The following is a 22,726-nucleotide window of genomic DNA, read 5'->3' on the forward strand; positions in this document are numbered from 1 at the left end:
ATAAAATTGTTTCTGTTTAAATACTTACAGTCAGCATCTACTTGTCATTGCAGGTGCTTTGTTTTCCCTTAGGCTCAGACACATAACTTTACAGCTAACTGTCACTTAGGAGAGGGCATAATTATTCTACAGAAAAATGGATCCATTCCCAGGGTAAATCCTTTGTTCAGGAGGCTTTTGAAGGTGACAGGTTGCAGGATTTTGGAGGTTGCCGTTGTATGGGAGAGGCATGAGAGGAATGGCCAGTAGTCTTTTCTAGTTGCTGTTCTTTAATTCTCACAGCTTAAGATACTCATACTGCAAACAGAAAAAAAGACTTTCTGAGCAGACTCTAAAGATCAAATTTACAATTCAAGAAAGCATATGCCTGCACAATGCAATATGACTTTCTCTATGCTCCCTTTTCAGATTGTGCCAAAAACTTTGAATCCTCAGTGGAGGGAGCAGTTTGACTTTCATCTCTATGAAGAACGAGGTGGAATTATTTATATTACCGTGTGGGACAAAGATGTTGGCAAAAAGGATGATTTTATTGGCAGGTTTGTGCAATTATAGCCGCCTTGTTCCCTTGGGATGAGAGCAGATGATTAAAATGAGCCTTGCCGTTGAAACTGTTTCTTATGACCATTTTTTCTTGGGTTCTGGTGGTGGTTTTTTTTTTTAAAGGTGAGGGAGGATTTTTTAGAAAATATCAGTAGAGTTTGCTGCTTTGATGCAATTCTTTACTTTGATGGTGTAAAATAATTTCTGTTGACCAGTAGGTGGCAGCTTTTACCAATTGATAGGCTTAGGTTTTCCAAAATAAAAATCCCACATTTAAAGCAATAATCAAGATGCAGGAGGTTCCATATGGCAACATCCTGCTTGGAGGAGAAATAGCGTTTGTGACTTGTAATAGGCACATAAGACCAAAATTATGTACTTGCTTTCTAATCCATTTGGTAACTGAAATGACAGTGTTGAAGGACTACACTCAACTTTTGGAACAAAGAAGTAAGATCATTCACCTCATTCACTTTCAGGGAAAGTGAATCTTTGGGATCTGTCTTAAGAGTTCGAGAAATGGTATAAATTTGTGTGATTGTTCTGCATTTTGGTGTAGGAAGAGGAAGAAAGATGCTTTTGTAACAATGGCATTAACTGTTAGCTAGTAGGGGGAAAAAAACTGTCTTGTGCTTATAGATACGACAAAGTAGGTGGTATTTGGAAAGCTCAGATATTTGTTTACACATAATTTAATTGATACCCATATAGTCATACTAATAGTTATTATTATTAATCTGACATATTTTGATTGTTCGTTAGAATATTGGTCATAGGTATTTTCACTAGGACACTGATGCTATTAACTTGTAGAATTAGGGTTTTGGTAGTTAAGATCACAAATGAAAATCCTGCAGACCAAGCATATACTTTTGTTGTCAGCGTGGTTATGTTTCCACTGACCTTTTCCTCCCCCTTGTTCCATTTAGGGTAATGGCTGGCTTTATCAAATTAGATCAGTTGGGTAATATTCTGTGTTTATTTCCTACCATAAATTGTGGGAACTCAGAAACCATACAGAGTATGTGGCAAGCAAACAGCTTTAATATTGACAAAACCACTTTTCAGAAGTATACACAGTAGGATTTTATTTTATATGATGAAACCCTAGGGGTGGGGTGCCATGTTTATATTTGAAGTTTGTACTGTATTTTTTCCCTTGCTTGATTCCAGTTGGCGCATATGGTAACAGTAACTATTTTTCCGAAGTAGCATCATCATTTAGTCCTATGTCAACATGTGATTACTTTGGGAAATTGTTCCTGTTTTCTGCTTAACTTTAACCTTCCTATCCAAAAGATGGTGACACTGAGTTTTCATGTGTGATTTTCCAGAACACTGTCATCAAAACAGTACTTAACGTTGTTACTGTTAACAGTAATGATAAAGTCTTTTTTGTATAAAACAAAAGACACCATTTTTGCTCCAGTACACTTCAAACCAAAATAAGAATGTGATAGAGATATTAAAGGAAGAGAAATTAGAGGAAGAAAAGTCTGTAACTTCAACGTGAGTGGCTTAGGTAACTTTTCAGATACCTGAAAAATTTGTACGCCTTAAGTGTTAATCTATTTCTTTGTAGTAACTACATGCTATTATGCAAGTAACATGATTTCTACGTTGTATTTAAGTGCAAAAAGTTTGATAGCATGAGAAATCTCCTCTCTAAGAAGAATGCTTGAAGCCCGTAGCATTTTTCAGTGGGAGAAATGTTCTGTTTTCTGTCATTTTCCTAAATAGATGTAGTTCTTTTATATAGCAAAAAAGATGCTCCTTGGACAAAGCTAATCTGTAGTGCTTCTGCAGTATACAGCTGATTTTAACAAAATCAGTGGTACTCTTCCTGAAATTTTACTGCTCTTGATTTTTGTGACCTCTCTGCTGTCAGTGTATGTATAATCCCTCTTCAGTTTGTCCTTTCAGACACTCTCTCATTTCACCTTCTGTTCGTACCTTATCTCTGGATAATGCAACCTGCAAACAAGTTCCTCTTCACGAAGATTTCCATGAAAAACTGTCATTTGTCAAGCTCAATCTGAATACAAAAATAGGTCTTAATATTCCCCCTCCCTGATACCCTTTTCCAGTCACTGTGGATAAAAATCACCAACACCTGACAGCTTCACTTTACATTGACCTCACTCTCCCAGTTTCTCCTTTCGAGGCTGCCTCTAAAAGCTGTAAATTTGGTACAGACACCACAGATTTGCCCTCTGTGTGTGTGTGTGTTACGCTAAATATATATTAATTTTGTAAAGCAGGAATGAATTGTGCTCCATGACTAAGGTTCTGTGGCTCTGAAGGCACACATAATAAATTGAATATTTTGATTCAGGTTCCAGGGAGAGTGATAGTGAGGCTATGGAAGGGAAACAAAAGACTTCCTCGTAGTATTCTAGCATTGCTCGATAATGGGAGGGTAATCCCTTTGATCTTACTCTGATCTTCCCACTTTCTTGAATAATGTGCAAGCAGCAGTTGAGATATTATATAGGAATATTTTTACTAAATGCAAATAAAAACAGTTATTTCTTGGAAATGTTCTGCCTGGCTGAAGTATGGTTAGGGAGAAGCCATGCTTGATTGGAGAGATCCTACTCATTGAGGGAAACAGCAGACCAAAATGAGAAAACAGAAGAAAAAGTTTGTTCAAGGAGCAGTTCTCACCTCTCATCCACAGTGCTGGGTTTTTGTGCCCTCCATATCCTGATTGCAGACCACACATGAAAGTCAACAGAACTTCCCGTGCAACACAGGCATTGCCAAGCTGCTTTGCCAGGGGACCTCTTTGAAGAGTGCCATCCCTAAAACTGGTTCAGCAGTTCCAGACCGGGCTGGCTGTGGGAGGACAGTGCTGCTGGGTGCCAGGCTGAAGGGGCAATCTCCAGGTTCCTCCTGGAAAGCAGCACGGGAAGCCGTCTTGGGCTGAAATGATCTTGCTGTGCTAAGCTCTGTAACTTGCCATATTCCAAACCAGGATGTCATAACTTCTCCTGGAATGATACACTGTCTCAGCCGCACTTCAGTGAAATAAAAGAAGTGGGAAGTCAGGAACGTAGACCTGTGTGGGCCCTACGTGTATCAATCATACCCATGAGGCTGGAGCATGGTAGGGGCCAGGATGAAGATGGGGATGTCAACGAGGCAACGGCATGTGTGCTTAGACTGCGAGGGCTTGGGCTTGCGATGCTTTTCGGAGGGCAGGGAGATGAAGGAAAGGTGTTCAAGAAGGCTGAAGGCATGGAAGTGAGATTCTGGCTGTGGGGTGGCCTGACAGGAGGAAGATGGAAGTGGAAGGGGTGGCTTGTGAGAAGGGAGGAAGGTATTAAGAGGGTGAGAGCAACAGCATGGCATCCTAGTGCAGAGGAGGAGGAAGATACATCTGTCACAGAGCTAGTGTAAAGCTCTGTCTTCGTCTTGGTGCCCAGGCGCATTCAGCATGGTGGTTCCTGAAATGAGATGCTGACTGATTGATTTCCATTCCCACCTTTGAGCATCATATGGTTGTAAAATTCATTTGAGTTTGTGGTGTGCATTCTCCATGAGAATTTAAAGAATGTAGCACCTTGTGAACTTCCATCTTAGAATACTCTAAAAAAATTAAATCCTAGAACCATTTCAGTGTTTATTTTGGGATTTTAAAAGCTGGAAAAAGACCTCAAACAAAAGTTTTGAGGAAAATATGTTTCCGATCATATGCTGTTCTCTATGAGGAAACACTGGGCTTGGCCAGAACTGAACTTCATCATGCAGGAGGTTAAATTCTGGCATTCTTCTGAATATCATTTTTCTAAAAAACAAACGATATTCCAGGACCAAAGGCATGAGGTCTAGGAGTTCCCTTTTTTTTTCCTTTTTTTTGTCCCCCTGAAAGCACCAGCAGCCACAGGGGCAGCCTTCTTGCATTCAAATAGGCATGTGGACTTGCATGAGCAGTATTAGTCATTGCTCCATCTGATAAGTAGAAGTATGTATGTATGTGTTGTTTTAAGTAAAAATACATATGTATGTGTATGTATATTGTTGAGTCTAAGTGCATTTAATGTTCACATTTTTGCTATGAGCAAATCATTTCTCTTCCATATTGAGCAAGTATACTCCTGTGATTAAAAACACATACTGCAGTAAGTTTATGTAGGTAATACGAAGATCAAAATGAAGGTGAAATTATTTTAATCTTCATGTAATTATTTAACTTCCTTATCATCTGTGTTTTTGAAGGCGATCCTGACTGTCACCTTTACGATAATCAGCTAATAAATCCTCATGATTGTTACACCTTTATGCATAGCAGTAATCTGAACAAATTGGCTGCTGACAGCTGCAATAAATTGCCAAGAATGAGTACTGTCAGAGAACAAGTTGTTTCTGTGAACATACAGGATAAGTAAATCCCATGTCATGCAGTTTTATTCAGCTGAAGTTATTTGCAATCCACTATGGTAGGATTTATAGCATTATTTATTGCTATGAAAAATGCGTGTTTATCTTTAAAATGACATTGACTTCTGCTCATATTTTGTGCCAGAATATTACTGTTGACTTCATCTATATCTATTTTCATCAGTATTTATAGATGCTACTATCTTTTTTTCCCCATCTGATGCAAATTAAGAACACAAGACCTTGTGTATAGTATACTCATTAAAACTATGTATTAATTTTATGTGTCACGAACTGAAATTTCCCGTAGTTTCCCTGAGTATTGTCATGAAAATTCAGGTTGATTTTGTGTGCATGTGTGTATGGGTACACACCATATAATTGATCTTACAAAATACAAAAGTTAAGATATTGAAAATTAAGTATTCAGGTTTTCAAAACCTAATCTGCTCTGTCTTGGCTGTTTAGTTTTTTCAGAGGGGTTTTGGGTGCACATAAATACAAGCAATATGTGACCTGTGCTGCTGCATTATTAATCTGGAAGCACAGGAATACACTGCTCAAAGTTCGAAGCTAAAGTGGGACTTTTATATAAAATATTTATGCCATCTTCATTTTTATTTTTTTCCACTTAAATTTATGTAATTTCATCGTGGGAGGCTGAAAGTTACCAGGCAGGACTGAGTGGTGCTGTGAAGCTGTGTATGGGTACTCCAGTGTGCATATGAAGTTGAGTGAAGGACACTAAATATGCTACTGCTAGTGTTTCTTCCCAGATTTTTTCTAGAGATGTGATTTTCAAGACTGACTTACATTAAGATACCAGCAATTTTCTTTTTTAAATATTGTTACCCAAGAAAGAGGTTTTGAATAGTAGATGTGAAAGCCTGTGTTAATGTTGAAATTGATGAATCCTGAAGTTTAGAGACATGAATCCTGTACAGAGACAAAATGGGTCCCCCTGGAATTCTAAATAGTACTTTATTATGCTGGTCTTTCAACTATATTTTTCACATGGTGGTCTGAAAATTTCTGCATGTTGAGGTAACGTTGGAAAGATATATTATTTTCAAAATGTAAACACAATGGTCAACATGCTATTGTAATTTGAGTTTCGAGCTGTGTGTGCATGTGAATTACACAGCAATTCTGTGCAAACTCAGACAGCCACACAACCAACGGCCTGTGTGTATAATAGCTTGTTGATTGTGATGACTACAGTTAAATTATTGCAGTTGCATTTCTCTACTTAAAATGAAGATTTTGCCCAAAGCATTAAAACCTGAAAATGCTGCTGGTGGGCCCTTGCCAAATCCTGAGATGTGCGGAGCTCTCCCCTTTTCTGATTGTTGTCAAAAGGAGTCAGATGTAAATGTGGCATCTCAAAATTTGGCCTTCAGATATTCCACACTTTAGTTATTGCTATGTCTGCACCTTCTAGCTTCTTCTGTTAATGCAGAGGCACTGCTGTTCTGCTAGAGAGCCCCAAAAGGTGCAAAAAGGTTTGGCCCAGAAATCCTCAGTAACTTTCTCTTATCAGGTATTTTAATATTGCAACTCTTAGTGACAGCTGTTAGTGTCATGTACTGTTGCAAAATTGATAGTATTCCCCAATGTATTCTGAAACACAAGAATGCAGCAGACAAACTGGATTATGCTTATGATCCTTCTGACCCTGTCTCCTGCAAGTTGGAAATGCATGCACTGCATGAAGTAAGAGCGGCAAAATAAGGGGAAGGGGGAAGGAAAAGGGAAATGGCTGCCTAGGTATGCGGAGCATGACAGTAAGTGTAGAAGGTGTTCAGGGGTGTAGATAAGGGTTTGTATGGGAGCAGTGTGAAAGCTCTTGCAAAGCTGCTCTAACCAACTAGAACCGTACAGGAATGTATAGGAAGACATAATGTTCTTCAAAGCAATAGGCTGGTGTAGCAGAGGGAAGCGTTAATTTGGCTGAAAGAAGCTGCATGGGTGGCAGCACCAACAGCGCGTGTCTGCAGTGTGCAGCTGTGCCGTGGGGACAGCGTAGGGAAAACCATGTTGTAAAACATCTGCAAGTACTTTTTCCTGTCTCTGCAGCTTCAAAAGTAAATCTGTAGTTTTATTGTGAAGAGCTATGCTTAGGAAAATGTTAATTGGTGGTTTCAAAATCCATCAGCAGGATTTCATGGCATGGACCGTACCTCTTTTAGCAAGCAATAAACACTTGTCCGTATTTGGATATGGCTCAATGACTGGTGAGATCATCTGTATTTAATGTAGCTCTGTAATTCCGTTACCAAGACCGACTTACCCCAAATGGCAAGGCTCTTTCCTGCTCCCCATGTGTGTCTGCGTGGAACCTGGCCGCACCTTTTCCCCGGCCCCGCTGAACTCTGCAGTGAGACAGAGCGCTCCCGGCTTCCTGGGGATCCTCTGCAGCTCCCCACGCTTGCCACCACACTCCTCAGTCACTGTCCTACTTAGCCAAGCTGCAGTCTCCAGCTCCTTTGGGAGCTTTCCTGGTTTCCAGTCTATCACCTCTATCCGTCACAAGCATCACGCGGGGTCTGTAATTTTATTTCTTTCTCATTATCTTTACACTTAAAAATGCCTCACTCTGGTTCTTCCAAGAACTTCACGTTACTGCAGTCCTGTCTTTCTGAGCGGTGTCATTCTCAGTCGGTGCTTTGCAGAATTTCCTCTCTGCGTTTGTTTCTTGGTTTTACTCTGCTCATAAAGGACACGGAGTCTCACAAATTGTAGCAGTTCATGCCTCGCTGCTTCTGATGTGTGTCCAGCTCAGTTCTAATTGCAGAATCGCACAGTTTCCTCTCCTTGGCATCCTTTGGAGCAGCATAGACCTGGATCACAGTGGAGTTAAAAGGCTGTCTTCCTGAACAAGTCATGATGATAATTAAGTTGCCTGGGTTGTAGCCAAGTGGTGCTTTTCTGTCCCTATCACTTAGGATTGTGCCAATTCCTCTTTTATGCTTTATTTTGTCATGTGAGAAAATGATCTCGCTATCTGCTGTCTCTCCCTTGCCTGGCCACCTGGCTTTTAAGAGGCCTTCTATGTCATGTCGCTACCTTTGTAATTCATTCATTAGCAAGGATATTTCACCAGGGTGCCAACGCGGTCCTACATTCCAGGTTCTGTTAGAACTAGAGAGGGGAGGTGATTTTTACCTCTTAGACATGCTGATAATAAAATACTACATACAGTTCTGGCTTCCACGCTTTAAAAAGGATGCAGGAGAATTTCACTGGATCAGAAAAGTTACAAAAAGTCATTTGAGGGCTGTAGGAGACATGTTACAAGGAAATGTATAGGGAGCTGAAGGTGTTTAGCATATCAAAAGGAAGATCAAGAAGAGATATGATTATGGTATGTGAGTACCTTCAGTAGGAGAAAATACGGAGCACTAAAGGCTTTTTCAACCGAGTAAAGAAAGGCATAAAAAGAACCAAAGGCCAGATATATTCAAATTAAAAATAAATCAGAAATGTATTTCTAACAGTTTGGGCGATTAACACACTGAACACAGTTTCAGAGAAGTGGTGAATTCCCCTTGAATCTTCAAATCTTCCTCCATGGGAGCCGTACCCTCTTTCTGCGGCGACTTATCTGTGATACTTTGGCACATGAGCTTGAGACACGAGCGTGGTTTTTCTCCCTTCTGATCTCTCAAGGCCGGAAAATCCAGATCCGCCCAGCGCCTGATAATGTTCATGTGCGGAGCTGATCTGGGGGGACGTGCCTCCGAGCCGCTTGCAGAGGGGTCAGCCAGCCAGCGGGATGGCACTGGTGCCCCTGCCCGCCACGGCCGGTGCTGGCGCAGGGCTGCGCTGGGGGGACCGTGCAGCCTGGAGCAGCAGAGTGATGCAAAATACTCCAGCTACCCTAAAAAAATGAATATTCCCTGACACAGGATTTGCAGCGATGCTTGAAAACCTGTCCATGGAGTTAACAGCTATTTGTGGCCGTAATTCTTTGCATGCAGTGAACTTTTTCTTTCAGTGTCAGTTCGTAAATAGTAATTCCATCAGAAACTGAATTACCCAAACTTACTGTTTATCTCCTGCTTTCAGTGTGGCAGCTGCCAGTCATACACAACTTACGGCTGTCTTGCAATGGCTGTAATTTTTCATGGCCCTCAATTTGAAAACGCAAGACAAAAATTTCTAACACCATAATGCTCATTTCTGCACCACTTTCTGGTAACATTCAAGTTCACCTTCATCCTCAAAGCATCTTTGTTCTCCATGGTAACGGTTGTAGTTGACAAATGCCTTTTAAGAGAACATCTTAACTGATGTAAAAGTGAGCGTTGCTGAAGCTTTAAAGCTCGGAATACTTGTAGATACCCTCAGTAGAAAGTAAAGGGGCATTGTCAGTCTCAACTTTCCAAAGCTGTGTACCTTTTGAAGTATTTTGGTAACTTCAGTGCTTGTAAGGAAATCTGATCCCAAAAGGAGTTTTGTGGGTTTCCTAGTGATGCCTGTAAAGGTTATTCTAGGATAGAGTTAGCGCTTACCAGGCTTCCTTCACTGTTTTGGTCCCAAGCAAAGATCTGGTGAGGGCAAAGTAGATCTAACAAAAAATAGTTAGATTCCCCACTCCCCCCTGGAAAATTTGATGTGAGAGCAAATAACTTTATTTTTTTTTCCCCATGAAAAACTCAATTGTTAATGGAAAAAAATGGTGGTTTTTCCTATAGTGTCTGAAAGTCTCATCTTCTGCCTGAAATGCACATGCTACAGGCACACTCGCCTCGCACTGAATGCTCCTTGAGCCTTGGCATCTTCGAGTTTGACACGTGCAAGCGGCATCTCCTGCAGGGCCAGGGGAGGGGACCTGGCGCGGAATGAGCAACGTGCCTTCACCTGGCTGTGTATGCAGAGACACTCGTAACCTAAATTTCCATAAAGTGCGATGGTGACTCTCCTTGATGGAATAACCCTAGTTTTTTATCACATTACCCAAGGGCCCTTCAGAGAGTATTTTTCCTGTGAAATGTTTAAGACTTTTGCTGGAAAAAGCTTCCAGATCACTCCCTACCTTTTGTATGATTTTAGGAAATAACAAGCTGGTGATGGGCTGTTCATGGCGATCTATCAAGCAGACTAAATAGAGACATATTTCTCAGGTAATCTGTTCTAGATGCGGTGCTATTAGGAACATATTATAGCTGTAGGAAAGGTGCACGGGTAAAATCGAATTGTCAGTTGCTTCTTTTAGCCTAAATAAAAAATAGCATGGACTGCTAATGTTGCAAAACTGCTGTAACTTTAGGAATTGGTGAACTTGGAGCTTGTAGCTCTGACATAAACCCTGTAATTTTACAGTCATTGCAGTTTTCTGACTTATGGAGGGTTTTTTTATTCTAGTGAGGGTTGCTTGGTTGCTTTTGTTGCCTGTTTTTGAGTGAGGGGGTGGATTATTTCTGCCTTACTTGTGTCATGATGACTTTCTGATTCTTTTATGGACTTTAAGAGAGATTAGACTGGTTCTTTCAGTGATTATTGGTTAAAGTCACAGTATTATTGCACAGATGTATTTTTGAGGGGTATCTGTTTTGAAATAATCAAAGAATAGTTAACACCAGGGACATTTTAACCCATGCCAGCTTTGAATGCTTGATTACAACATTTGCTGTCTTAAGGAGGGCTTGAGATAAATCACTGCACCTTAAATAAAAATGATAGCCTACGTATGTGTACAAAACTTGCATTGACCATCAGCCTGCACTGACAGCAACATCTTTAGTCTTTCCCTTTCTGTTGCTAATTTCATTTCTCAAGCCTTATAAACCAGAGTTCAAAATAAAAAGTAAACATTAAGCTCATCAGTTAGAATTTTTTTCATTGTAAACTAATTGAAGCTTGTTACTGCATGAGTTTTCCAGCAGTTTTAATTTTGACAGCTGCACAACAGTGCAGTAGATGTTTAAAAAAAAAAAGGAATTTTTCCTGTAGCAAATCTAATCTGCCTGTGATAGCACAGTGCTCATTTTATGAGGCTGGATTTATTCTCATAATTGGCTATTTCCTATCCTTAAATGCCTATTTATTCATGTCTGCCACCTTTTTCTCAGTTTATTGGCCCTGCGGTCACCACATTATCTTTCTCTTCAAAATCAATTGACATTTTATGAAAAGAGTTTGCTAGATGTTTAGTTTAGTGAGAGTGGCATATAGAACATGTGCTTGTCACATTAAATAATCGCTATTGAAAGTAGAGTATTCAGCCACTTAACTGTATATCGAATATATTCATTTACTTCATTTCAATATTGTTACTGTTTTTATTTAGAGTAATGAATTGGCAAAACGTTACTGGGAGATGGTATAAGTAGAAGTATTCCAAACTGTGCTTTTTCAGAGAAATTCCTGTGCCGTGCAAGCTGGCATTACATTTAACACGGGTGTTGAATTTCTGGATATGCTCAGGGCTGCAATCTAGGAAAGTTGAAATTTATGAATTATACAAATTAAAATATTACACTTCTGAGGTGTGCACAGACTAATTACTAACCCTAAGGTGCTATTGTTTTGATTAAAAGCTTATGGTCAGCTCTTTGTTAGCACTGGATACTGGTTTTCCTTCCATGCGCAACCTTTTATTTTTAAAGATGGTGCAGAGATATTTCTGCTGGCTGGCACGTGTGGAGCCATTCTTCATTAGCTCGATGTGTGGTACAGCCAGGGTTATTCAGAAGGGGATCAAGCAGGGTGGATTGGCTTCAGCCACTCTGCACAGTTATAAGCAGTCCCTGCTCATTACAACATGAGACATCTTATTATATAGGGGGTTGTGGCATCAAATTTTATCCCGGATGCCTGCATGAAGCTTTGACTCTGAGCCACACACAGCTTACTGCGAGAGAGCTGAGCCTTTTGGGTGGTGCTCAAGTCGTGTTTTTCTATGCTCAGTCATGTTAACTTCATCACAATTAAGTCCACACAGATATTTTTTCAAGAGAGGATTTTTACTGTCCTTAGATGAATAGCATCACAAATATTCACATCAAAACTTACGTTCTGTGTTTATACAAGGGGCGTAATTAAAAAGTGTAATTTCCATCTGAAGCTGGATTTTTTAAATTCTCTTTGGCTGCATTTGAGTAAGGCATATTAGCTAACCTTGTTTCTAGTGTCTGTACATTCTTTTAATATTGTTCACATGCATGGCAGGTTGTAGCTTAAAGAAAAAAAAGAAAAAAAAAAAAAAAGAAAAAAAAAAGTCAAGCAAGCAGCATGGATTGAAGCTGAAGAGAAATCCTTCCAGAAGCTGGGAAGCAATTTCTACATACTTGGTATTTTGTCCAGCTGAATGCCAGTAAGCCAGTGTGCTCTTGTTTGATGTGAAGAAAACCATATGCTGATGGAGAATGTTTGTTTCTAGGTGCCAGATTGACCTTTCGACCCTGAGTAAAGAACAAACCCACAAGTTGGAGGTGCCGCTGGAGGACGGAGAGGGACGCCTGGTGTTGCTGGTCACTCTCACAGCTTCAGCTGCAGTCACTATCTCTGACTTCTCCGTCAGCTCCCTGGAGGACCAGAAGGAGCGAGAGGAGATACTGAAGAGATATGTATGGAGTTCTTCTCTTTTGTCTTTCGTTTGCAAAATGTTTTCTTATATAAATAATAACTATCGTGGGGGAAAATCTAAATATATCCCCTTATATCCTTATCACACTCACCAATGACAATCATTTAAACCAGTTACTGATATCACGGCTGCTGCAGGTAACATCAAGAAGGCTACAAATCCTTTTTATACTATGATGTATTTTTACATAGTAACTCAGCTATCTGATACCATTATGTAACGTAAGGAAGTTAATTTTACTGCCCTGCAGATAATTTTAGCCAAGGACAAAATAAATAAGGGGTCACTCAGTGACAGTAAAGTTTTGAATGAGTATTTATGCCAAGTGGTTTGAGGTTCCAAGTTTTCAGATTTTTTTTTTTTTTTTGAGCATCTACTAGAAGGCAAGAAAACTTGGGGTTTTTGTCTGGACATTAGAGGCTGGAGCAGTATTTTGCATCATCAAAATAACTGTTTTAAAGAGTATTTACATTTTTAAATATTCTGAAGCAAATTATTTTCATTTCCCAGCATCCTCACACTACACGGAATCTGTGTAGTTTTACCAAAGCAACAGAGAGGGGAGCTCTTACTCCAGCATTTGCTAATACCTAAATCACTAAAAGTAACTGTCTCACTACACATGGAGAAAGAAGGAGGAGAAAAAAAAAAAGCTATTTCCACTTAAAATTACAAAGCTGTTATTGTACAATGCTGCCAGGTGTTTAGAAAGGCTTCTCTAGACACTCAGCCATTAAACCAAGCTCTGACTAACAAAGAGCTCCTTTTTTTTTTTTTTTTTTTTTTAGATTTTAAAATATTCCTATTCCATGACTGACATCCTTTCAATAACTGAATTTAATAAAGATGTACCTTATCAGGCTGTGCAGATAACATGAAGTGCTAGTACTAATGCTGTACAATATTCTTCAAACAGATTAGCAGGATGTGCGCTTCAGCAAATTTATTCTGGCTATCTCCACTGAATCAGCTGTCGGCTAATGCTTGTACAACTCATACACCAATAGTGTTATCGTAAACACAGTTTAATAGAGGTGACTTAGTGAGGCTAAACATAATATTCCTAAACCAACTGAGAGCTAAGGTATTGTGCACTGTCTCTGAAAAATAATTACAATTAAGAGAGTTACTGCACATTTTGGAATCCACCAAGACAGTTTGTGGTTGTCAGGATAGATCTTTACAAAAATAATAAATTTCTGACAGGTACGTTTTCGAGGTGATATGCTTCTTTCTACCAGGTGCAACATTACTGTATTCCTGTGGATTATTGTGTGTGATGATACGGCAGTCAAGTGATACTGATGGTTTTGATAATTTAGTATCAACGTAGAAACATATTATGACTGTGTGTTGTTAATGGTTTTTCCTAAATTCCCAATTTTTCATCCCCTATGTAAAGCATAATTATGTGGTGTAAGATTGATCTATTTATTTCAGTTTCTTACATAATCATGGATACATGTCTTTTCTCATATTTACATTACTGTATGCATTTGGAAACCTTTATATTTTTGGAAGGTATTCATATTGCATAGGCATGAATTTCTCATTATGTGTTTTTGAAAACTGTAGCATCACTATACCTTTTTGATAAATTTCGTTGTTTTTATTAAAATGACCAGTGGACAGCAGATGAAAGAAATGACAAGGATTAACGAAATTCAGATAGTTTATTTTCACTGTGTTTAGTTTGTCTTTAGTATTTATATCTCTACCTCAGAACTGATACAAGGAAAGGTGGTGCAATTAGTAGGATGCATTGTTCCCCATTGAGTGGCTGCATTTTGGGGTTTATTTTTTGTCCTCTTAAAAAATCTGGCTTCCATTTGAGAAATGTATTTTGCACCCTTTCTGCAGCCAAAAACAGTTAATGAGCTGACCTTGCTATCAGATCAAATAGCCTTGGAAAATGACTCTATTACTGTCATTTAACCATTTGTAGCTGAACATCAGAGCCTTACAAATTAAACAGGCATTACTGTTTGAACCATTATTTTACCACAATTGTCTGAAAAGATTAATTCCTTTTGGGGTGAGGAGGGGGGCGCATTAATGGGTACAGACCAAGAGAGATTGTGTGACCTTTTCAGAACGGGTGTGCTGAACCCGTGGTCCCCCTTGTCACAGTTTAAAAACCAGAGGAGCTAGTTTAGAGAAGAAGTTGTTAGCATTCCATTTTTATTATGACATTTCACAGTCATCCGATTTAATGTCCCTTGACCAGATTGTCCACCGTGAGACGATGGGCTTGAAATGTTATTTAGAGCATTGATAAAAGGTGAGCAGTTCTAAGATGACAGCGAGTCATAAGGCTGGTGGTGTGACATTAATTTTCTCCATAACAGAGATGGAATAAGACGTCATGGTGACAAGCTGTCAATCAGTACTGGCCCCTCAGTGTATCTCGATGCCATAGGATGGGGTATTGCTTCTCCCATAATAGAGCTGAACTGAGATGCTCTCCCTGACAGCTGCTGCAGCCATACAGAAAATATATTATACAGCCTTTCATTAAAAAAATAAAGAGGACTCATCTCCAGAGCATTTCAATCTTTTCCCATCTATTGAGGGTTGAAAAGATTCACAGCAAATCACGGATTCCACTGCTATGGAAATTTCAGGCTTCAGAAACCGTGCAGGTTTTGAGGCCTTCAACAATAATCATAAAGAAGAAGACAGAATATCATCTGATAAATCATTACTTAAAGTTATGTATTTAAAGTAATGTATTAAAGTCATTTGCTTCTCCCAGAGCCTCTGCTGTGGCATTGTATACATTTTCAGCAGCCTCCACAGTCATGATGTGCAGCAAATGAATCTGAGCCATCTGACTTGCTGGAACTAAAAAGTTCAAAAATAATTATTCTGTGGGATGCTAACAAAGGTAGAAAAGTGAAATACAGTGCTGGCACCTTTGCAAGATGTGCTTACCAGGGTGAAATTTGGAAAAAGGGGGCTGTACGGCTTGGCTTCCTTCTTCTGTATTTGGTTTTTGCTTTGTTTCCCGTCCGTGGCTTGGTGTTTTAGTCATGGGGAAACTTGGGTAAAATGTGGAAACATTTTTGTAAATCCTTTCACTTTCATCGTGGTATTAAAACCGCATTACCTCTGTTGTGGTACCAATTCTGATAAGAAGCTTCCAAACCTTGATTGTTATTGTAATAAATGAGGGACGGTGCCAACATGCTTCTGAATTATCACCCTGCTATCTGTAGCATCGTCTCTGCCACCCTCAGCTTGTAAGCACATAAGCAAGGCCTTGAGACTATGCTGATTAAAGTTGGCCATTGAAATTTATAAGCTGCATTTCTGATGATTAACATATTAAAAATGATAAAAAAATAGGAATCATTGCACCATGATAACGTGCATCAGTGTATTCGTACATACGTAGCGTGTGGGATACTACACTTAACTGTATTCTGCAGTTGGGTGTACTAAGGTCAAACCTTCACTATAGGCAGTAAATGGTCAAGTTGGGGCTTGTGAAATTAATATCAGTGTGATTTAACTGTTGGAGTTGTCTCATTAATAAAAAGACAGGGATGCATATTGTGTGTCTAACATTTTAATGGATAGGTTGTCTGTGCATAAACCTACTGCAGTTTTTGCAAGCTGACATTTAATATTTCACTTAAGGAACACCTGTGGTTTTCATCAGTGATGTTATTTATTCTGGTTTTTCCATAACAGTTGTTTGCCTTCATAAGAAATTAAAGAATTGTTGACTTAGTGCTTTACCTGATGTTTGCGTTTTCTAGAAATCTGGTCGTTATCATAAGCAATGGAAAACATTTCACTTGCACTGTATTAAAAGTTTATAAAAGGCCACAGCATTTAAATGCATTAGTTCAGATTTTAAAATACTTCAAAATAAAGGTATGTGCTAGTATTTATGAACAAAACCTGCAAAAGCAACAAAAAATTAGGCCATATATATATATACACACACACAGAGAGGATTTAAAATGGATTTGAAAATCTAGTTTTAGTCTTCTCTTTTTTAGTTCCTCCCCTAGGTTATCTAAAAATTGAACGGTAATACCAGTTTTGTTATTAACTGATTGCAGATTCAGAGTTGCATTCGATGTTCTATAATGTGAAAATCTGCAACTTTTAAATTATATTCAAAGTTAGAGCCTGAGAATTTTAGCATATCACACCTAACTGGTGCAATACTCCCAGTTTGTTACTTTTAGTTATTTGAAAAAAGAGCAGCAACAGAACACATTTTCCAAGCAGCTTTCTAAAACTAATTTGGATGAATAAATGCGAGTATTAGTCTACTCTTTTAATTTTTCTTCCTCTTTTTAATATGTGTAGCTACTGCAGAAATTTATGTTAAAACAATTTTTTATAGTAAAAGCTTCCTACAATGGAATTGGAGTATCTTTTTCATTTTTTGGATCTTTTTTGCATGTGATTATTATTAAGTTGTCATAATCCTCTTTGGATTGTTTTTGCTCACATTATTTGCAAGCTATATGCAAGCTTGCATATGATGCTCCACTACAACAAAAGCAACACTGGCCCGAAGTCACTGTTTAAAATATTATTGGGGCCATCAAAGGGCAAATGTGAACATTGATCTCACAGAAGTATTTGGGGAAAGGAAGTATTTTATTGTTTATGTTAATTTTGTTAATACACTTCTGTCATTTAAAATTTTGATGGACAGTTGCTCATGTACTGTTAGGGGATTAATTCAGTAGAATTAGTGTTATACTTAATAATTTATATTCTGATATTTTCCTTTGATTTTTTTAATTGTTAAGTTAAAGTTACAAAATACTGAAACAAACTCTGACAACTATACATTCTTCAGAAAATGATATTTAGAATATGAGTAAGTTAGATTTATGCTAACTTGTATGTGGGCTAGGGAGGAGGCTATTGATATTGATTTTGGTTTGTCTCTTTTGCCATCCAGAATTATTTTTCTTTTTATAATTTTTTTAGAGTCCAATGACGATGTTCCGTAACATGAAGGATGTGGGATTTCTTCAGGTGAAGGTCATCAGGGCAGAAGCATTGATGGCAGCGGACGTCACAGGCAAGTATTCATTTAGTTTCTGTGACACTAAATACCATATTAAGACTGGGCCTTTTTCAAAGGGAAAAATAAATGTTTAAAACATAAGTTTATCCAAACAATATTGTCTGTTTATACAGTCTCACCTTCTGCTCATTGAGGAAAAAACCTGCAGACGAACAAACAAAAGTTTTGTAAGCAAGGCAACAGGTCATTCTAATGCCAGCAGAGCCCAAAAAGGTTATTATTTCTCAGAAGGGTGAAATACACGTTCTTGATCAGAGTTCCTGGAAAAGATACATGGGAAAGACTTCTTTTTCTAGTAGATTAAAATATAAAAAATTATCTGAAATAAAGCTGAATTCCAGAGGACAAGGCAAAAGGTGCTAGACTTACATACTACTTTAAAGTTGTTGCCAAAAGAACCACTTGCTATCTGCCAGATAGTTAGCAAGGCTGCTGTTGGTTTCAGACATTTAGAATAAATGCAGTTTCCTATAACTATTGCTTATCTGTTTAAGAAGGGAAATAAAATCTTTTTTTTGTTTTCTATTTTATGTGAAATAAGCTGAATGGATAATATAACCTTTTGCTTTTCAAAATAACAAAAAAAAAGTACTTCAGCCATACTGACTATATTTCTCCAGAAATGTCCAAGTTACCTCCTGGAAGTACAATCACCTTCACGCTGCACAAGTTGAATGGAGCAAAATGAACTGCTTCAGAAAATAGCCATCTCTGCTTTAAAAAAAAAAACAAACAACAGCAAAAAACAAGCAAAAAAAGAAACTATATTAATCTAGCTGCTTTAACTACAATTTGGACTTAAATGTTTTGTTAATAGGAGCAGTTGTTTTTTTTAAAAATTAGCTTGAGTACCGGTATTTTTTTTTTTTTTCTCAGAGAATGTAACAGAGCAGACATTTTATTGTTGAAACTGATCATCCAGTTTGTGGCACGCAAAATAACAGATTCTATTTTCAGGGAGGTTGGAGAAATGCTTCTAAAGATTCCTCTCTGCTTTGACCTTATAATCCAATGTGGTCTGAACAGAGAGAGAGATTAAGTTATTCAGGGGCAAATGGGATAATTCAGTCCCTGACCTCGTTCAGTCTTCGACTTTTCCAGATCAACATGTCATTTGTGCTGGTTGAACAAATTTTTTGGAAATACATTTGATTCAATTAAAGATGTACAGGGCTACCAAAAATTTTCCGATATTGCATTTAAAGTGATGGTCAGGAAGACAGGGGAAAAACATTCAGTACCTTCCTGTCTCCCACATGTTTTGTTTATTAGCAAGAAAAAAACATTTAAACAGCAGATATGGTTTGTGAAATGGCTGTGCATTCCAGACATTACAGAAATCATTGTATATTTTGGACAAAATCACCTGGTCTTTTGAAAAGAGGACAAAGGGCTTTTATTAAATGCTGCAGTAATTTATAGCTATTTTTAGCAACTTGTGGGTATATACAGCTCGTCCATTTCAGATTAAACTTTGAATACTAATATTTAGAAATAACTCTAAGTAGTTATTTGGTGATTGTCAATAAATCATGTTTGCAAAATTGTGTAAAACTTGACCCTCCACCTTTCTTTGACTGAGCAATACTTATTAGTCAGTGTGGAGAGCACTGTCATCAGTGGTACAGCTTACACGACTAAGGATTGCTTGTATGAGTAAAAGCTATGGAGTAGTTTGCTCTTCTTACTGTATCATTTTTGCAGAGTTAATCTTTTGCCCTCCCCTGAGTCTGAAAAGTAGCTGACACACCTGTATGGTACCTGTGTGGTTTGCTCCGTTTCCTGTCTGCTGAAGATATCCCATTTCACTTTCAGCAATCTTTTCATGTGAAGCAATAAATCAAAATTTATTAGTTTGGGCTGAATGGATTTTAAAAATCCTTAATATTCCATCATTAAGCATAAGCACAGACAGAAAAAGATTTCTGTAATCTTTTAAGTAGTCATCAATCTTACTACAGTTGCAAAGGACTTTTTTTTTCCCTTTCAAAATGTGAAATTTTTCTTTTGTTACCATACATTCATTGAGCAGCATTGTAATACTGTATTAACTCTGTGTGAATAAAGAGCAATTGAGACTCCCGTTGAATGAATGAGTAAAAAGCACAAATTACTTTTTAATGAAACCCTCAATTCTTCTCCCTTCCACAGAAAGCCCATAGCCTTGTTCAGCTGAATGCTACTACAGTAGGTCACTTCAGTAAAGCCCCTAATAAACTGTTGATAGTTGTGGGTAGTTTTTTCTCCAGTCTCAATAGCCCAGTGTCGGACAGTGCACTTCAAATTTTTAAGGTTAGTACGGGGTGCGATGGGGTGGTGTTTGTCATGTGGGTTTTTTAAGAGGGAGATTTAAGTTGGTGGTTCAGGATGCTGTTTACAGCACACACCCCCGACGTACATGTGTTGAACAAGATGCCAGGCAGGGCTGAAGTTTTGGTTGACGTGAGCAGGGGAGGAAGTGGGCACCACCAGTTTGAAAATGGGGCACTTGAATGTGCCACAACTGGGTTTTCAAAATACCCCAGAAAAGGACAACGTGAGACTTCTCCTCACTCAGCCTGCTTGCAAGGGAGGTCTAGGAGAGGGAGGACCACTGAGCGATTGGCAGATTCCCCGACGGTGCTTGAAGGTTCACAGTGCTTTTGGGGAGAGCTGAAAGAAAGGATGTCTTCCAGGACCAGGGCCTTAGGGAGAATGGCAGGGGCTATGAGGATGTTTGCTCCAGAAAAACAGCATCTTTCCGTGGCCCAGACAAAATTTTAGGGCTTCCGCCAATGCAAAATTAGGTTCTGTTGGAAACTGCAGTCATAGCAAGTACCCCTTCCTGGAAAACACATATTTTTAATATGTTTTTTTGAAACTAATCTAACAAATGGAAAGATGTTTGCTTGTGGTGGTCACTTTTTCCTTTTCTCCCTGAGAGGAAAGTTTCATTTAAATCAAATCTTCCATTGTGTTTTAGTGACTTGTTGCAGGGCTCTTTTCCCCCTAAATCCTCAGCCAAAGAAGGTATCTTTCCCCCTTGCCCCCAGTCTTGGCTCACTTGCGGCTCCTCTGGGAGGCTGGTGGGCCTTCGCAAGGGCTGGGCTGCTGGTGGGGTCCTGGCATATCAGCGCCTGTGCCTACAGTGGCCTCCTTCTACATGAAGGAATATACTGATGGTGCAGTAAAACGCAAATTATAATGGGCTCATCTTGCCAGTTGGACTCTGAAATTAATCCATATTGTGTTCACCTAATTTGTATGAGGTTTGGAAGGCAACAGACCCAATGCAGTGCCACAGGCACCATGCCAATTCAGGCCATAGGGGTGTCGGCATGTTCCCTGTGCAGCCATGTCAAGTGTAGGTGGGTCATGGTGGGAGGCTGCCGCCGGCTTTGCAGGCAGCGGCTGCACCTCCTATAACCAGGGCAAAGATGCAACCCTCCTTTTCCTTGTACCAGGAAATAAAACTCAAAACCTCTGCCTTATCACTGATGAGAGGCAAGCAGAGTGGGAAAAGATGTGCCACAGGTCTGGTCGGCTTTGGCGAAAGTGCTGTTGTTTTAAGGAATAATAGTTAGCAACTCGGATTCATTAGCAGAGCAAAATCCAAGCTCCTTGTGACAGCCTGCCTCGAAAACAGTTTGTTTTGCTGTCTTTGGGCTTTAATTAAGATGTGTTTCATTCCAGCCCCCTGGCTCCCCTCTCCCCCTGCCCCCACCCCACTCGCTGTGTCACAGACCGGCGATCAGACGCTTTCAGATGGTCCAGCCCATGACTTTGACCTTCTGCGCAGTCCGGCGTTCCCTGGGGAACCGTTCAGCTCATGAGGTCTGATTTCACACTTCCAGGATGCCTCGGCTCTCTTAACAATGACAGGGAGACAAAGCCCTTTAGAGCGGGCCGCATGGGGACTTGTTTAAATTGGAAACTAGAGAGGAGTCAAGGAACAAGGTTACAGGCTACAGAATAGTGCTTTTAATAAAGAGCTCACAGCTCTGGTTCAGCTCAAAGAGGGCTACCTCTGTACAATTAATTGAGACATTTATCTGGAGCATCTTAGGCCTCTACTTTCTCACAGAATTATGTGATAAATATCAGCTAAGAGGCAAATGAGATGTGCATGAAATGAATTTTTAACACTTTGATTACTGTGTCTCCAGTCTTCATTAGAAGTAAATTTATTTGTATTTCTGACCTCATTATTAATCAATTGTCTGCAGCTTTTTTGGGTGCCGTGATTTCAGAACCTGGTATGTCGTGCAGATTTTACTAAAGAGCTCAGTAGCATTTAGGTTTAGAGCCAAAAGCTTTTCAGGCATCTCATCCTCTGAAGAACAGAAACTAAGCATAAAAAATGAGGCAGATTTATTTTTTTTTTTTCCTTACTCTTTTTCAGTTTTATGTCTGGAATTCAGCCTCTCTTCTAAGAAAATTCCATGTTAAAATTTTGATTAAAGCACTTGAAAGTAGGATCAAGATACCAAGACGGCTAAATATGCAGAATGTAAATTAGTTTTCTAAAATCTGTTCTACTAAAATGTCCTAATACCACATGTGCAAAAATAGTCTTTGAAATTGTTCTTCAAATGCTAGGAAATGTCAGAGTGATGTACACAAACGTTAAATTCACAAAGGTATGGAAGCCCATGCATGGAAAATTGAAGGAATAAATTCAGAGGCCCTTTGGAAATATGGTTCTAAAAGTAATTTTCTCTGTCAATTAGTGCAACCAGATTTCAATATACACTTGAATTATCTTCACAAAGTACGGAAATCTACTAGATGGGCCATCTTCTATGGCAGATAAAATTTCACCTGGTCCTATCGTACAGGTCGACTGAAGACATCAGTCTGATATCGTTTACTGCAAAGCTACTTTTTTTTTAAGAAAGTGGCAGTGTTAGGGTACTAATCCTGGCAAAATTAGGATTTAAAAGACATTTTTGGTGACCCATAGGATTTAGAATTAAATATACAGTGAAAGGATGACTTGTGATTATTAATATTTTTTTTTCTGTAAATATTGTGTGGAAATGAGTTTAAAATGATTGTAGCACTACACAGAATCACCTGGTAAAGGTATCTCATGCATTCGAGATACCAGTCCGTTGCAACACGTTTGCAGCAGTGCTGGTAAAGAGGAATTATCATTGCCATTTTAA

General features: G+C 38.9%; 1 protein-coding gene across 9 annotated transcripts in view; it reads left to right on the forward strand.

Moving 5' to 3' along the window:
• Nucleotides 1-22,726, forward strand: part of MCTP1 (multiple C2 and transmembrane domain containing 1) — a 275,473-nt gene that overhangs the window by 146,520 nt on the left and 106,227 nt on the right. For all 9 annotated transcript variants that reach the window (XM_055699706.1, XM_055699707.1, XM_055699709.1 and 6 more), the window contains 3 exons: nucleotides 409-539; nucleotides 12,311-12,497; nucleotides 17,480-17,573. In XM_055699706.1, coding sequence (XP_055555681.1) covers nucleotides 409-539; nucleotides 12,311-12,497; nucleotides 17,480-17,573 — 412 coding nt within the window. The remainder of the gene's footprint in view (nucleotides 1-408; nucleotides 540-12,310; nucleotides 12,498-17,479; nucleotides 17,574-22,726) is intronic.

The sequence above is a fragment of the Falco cherrug genome, chromosome Z (assembly GCF_023634085.1).
Source record: "Falco cherrug isolate bFalChe1 chromosome Z, bFalChe1.pri, whole genome shotgun sequence".
NCBI classification, from domain to species: domain Eukaryota; kingdom Metazoa; phylum Chordata; class Aves; order Falconiformes; family Falconidae; genus Falco; species Falco cherrug.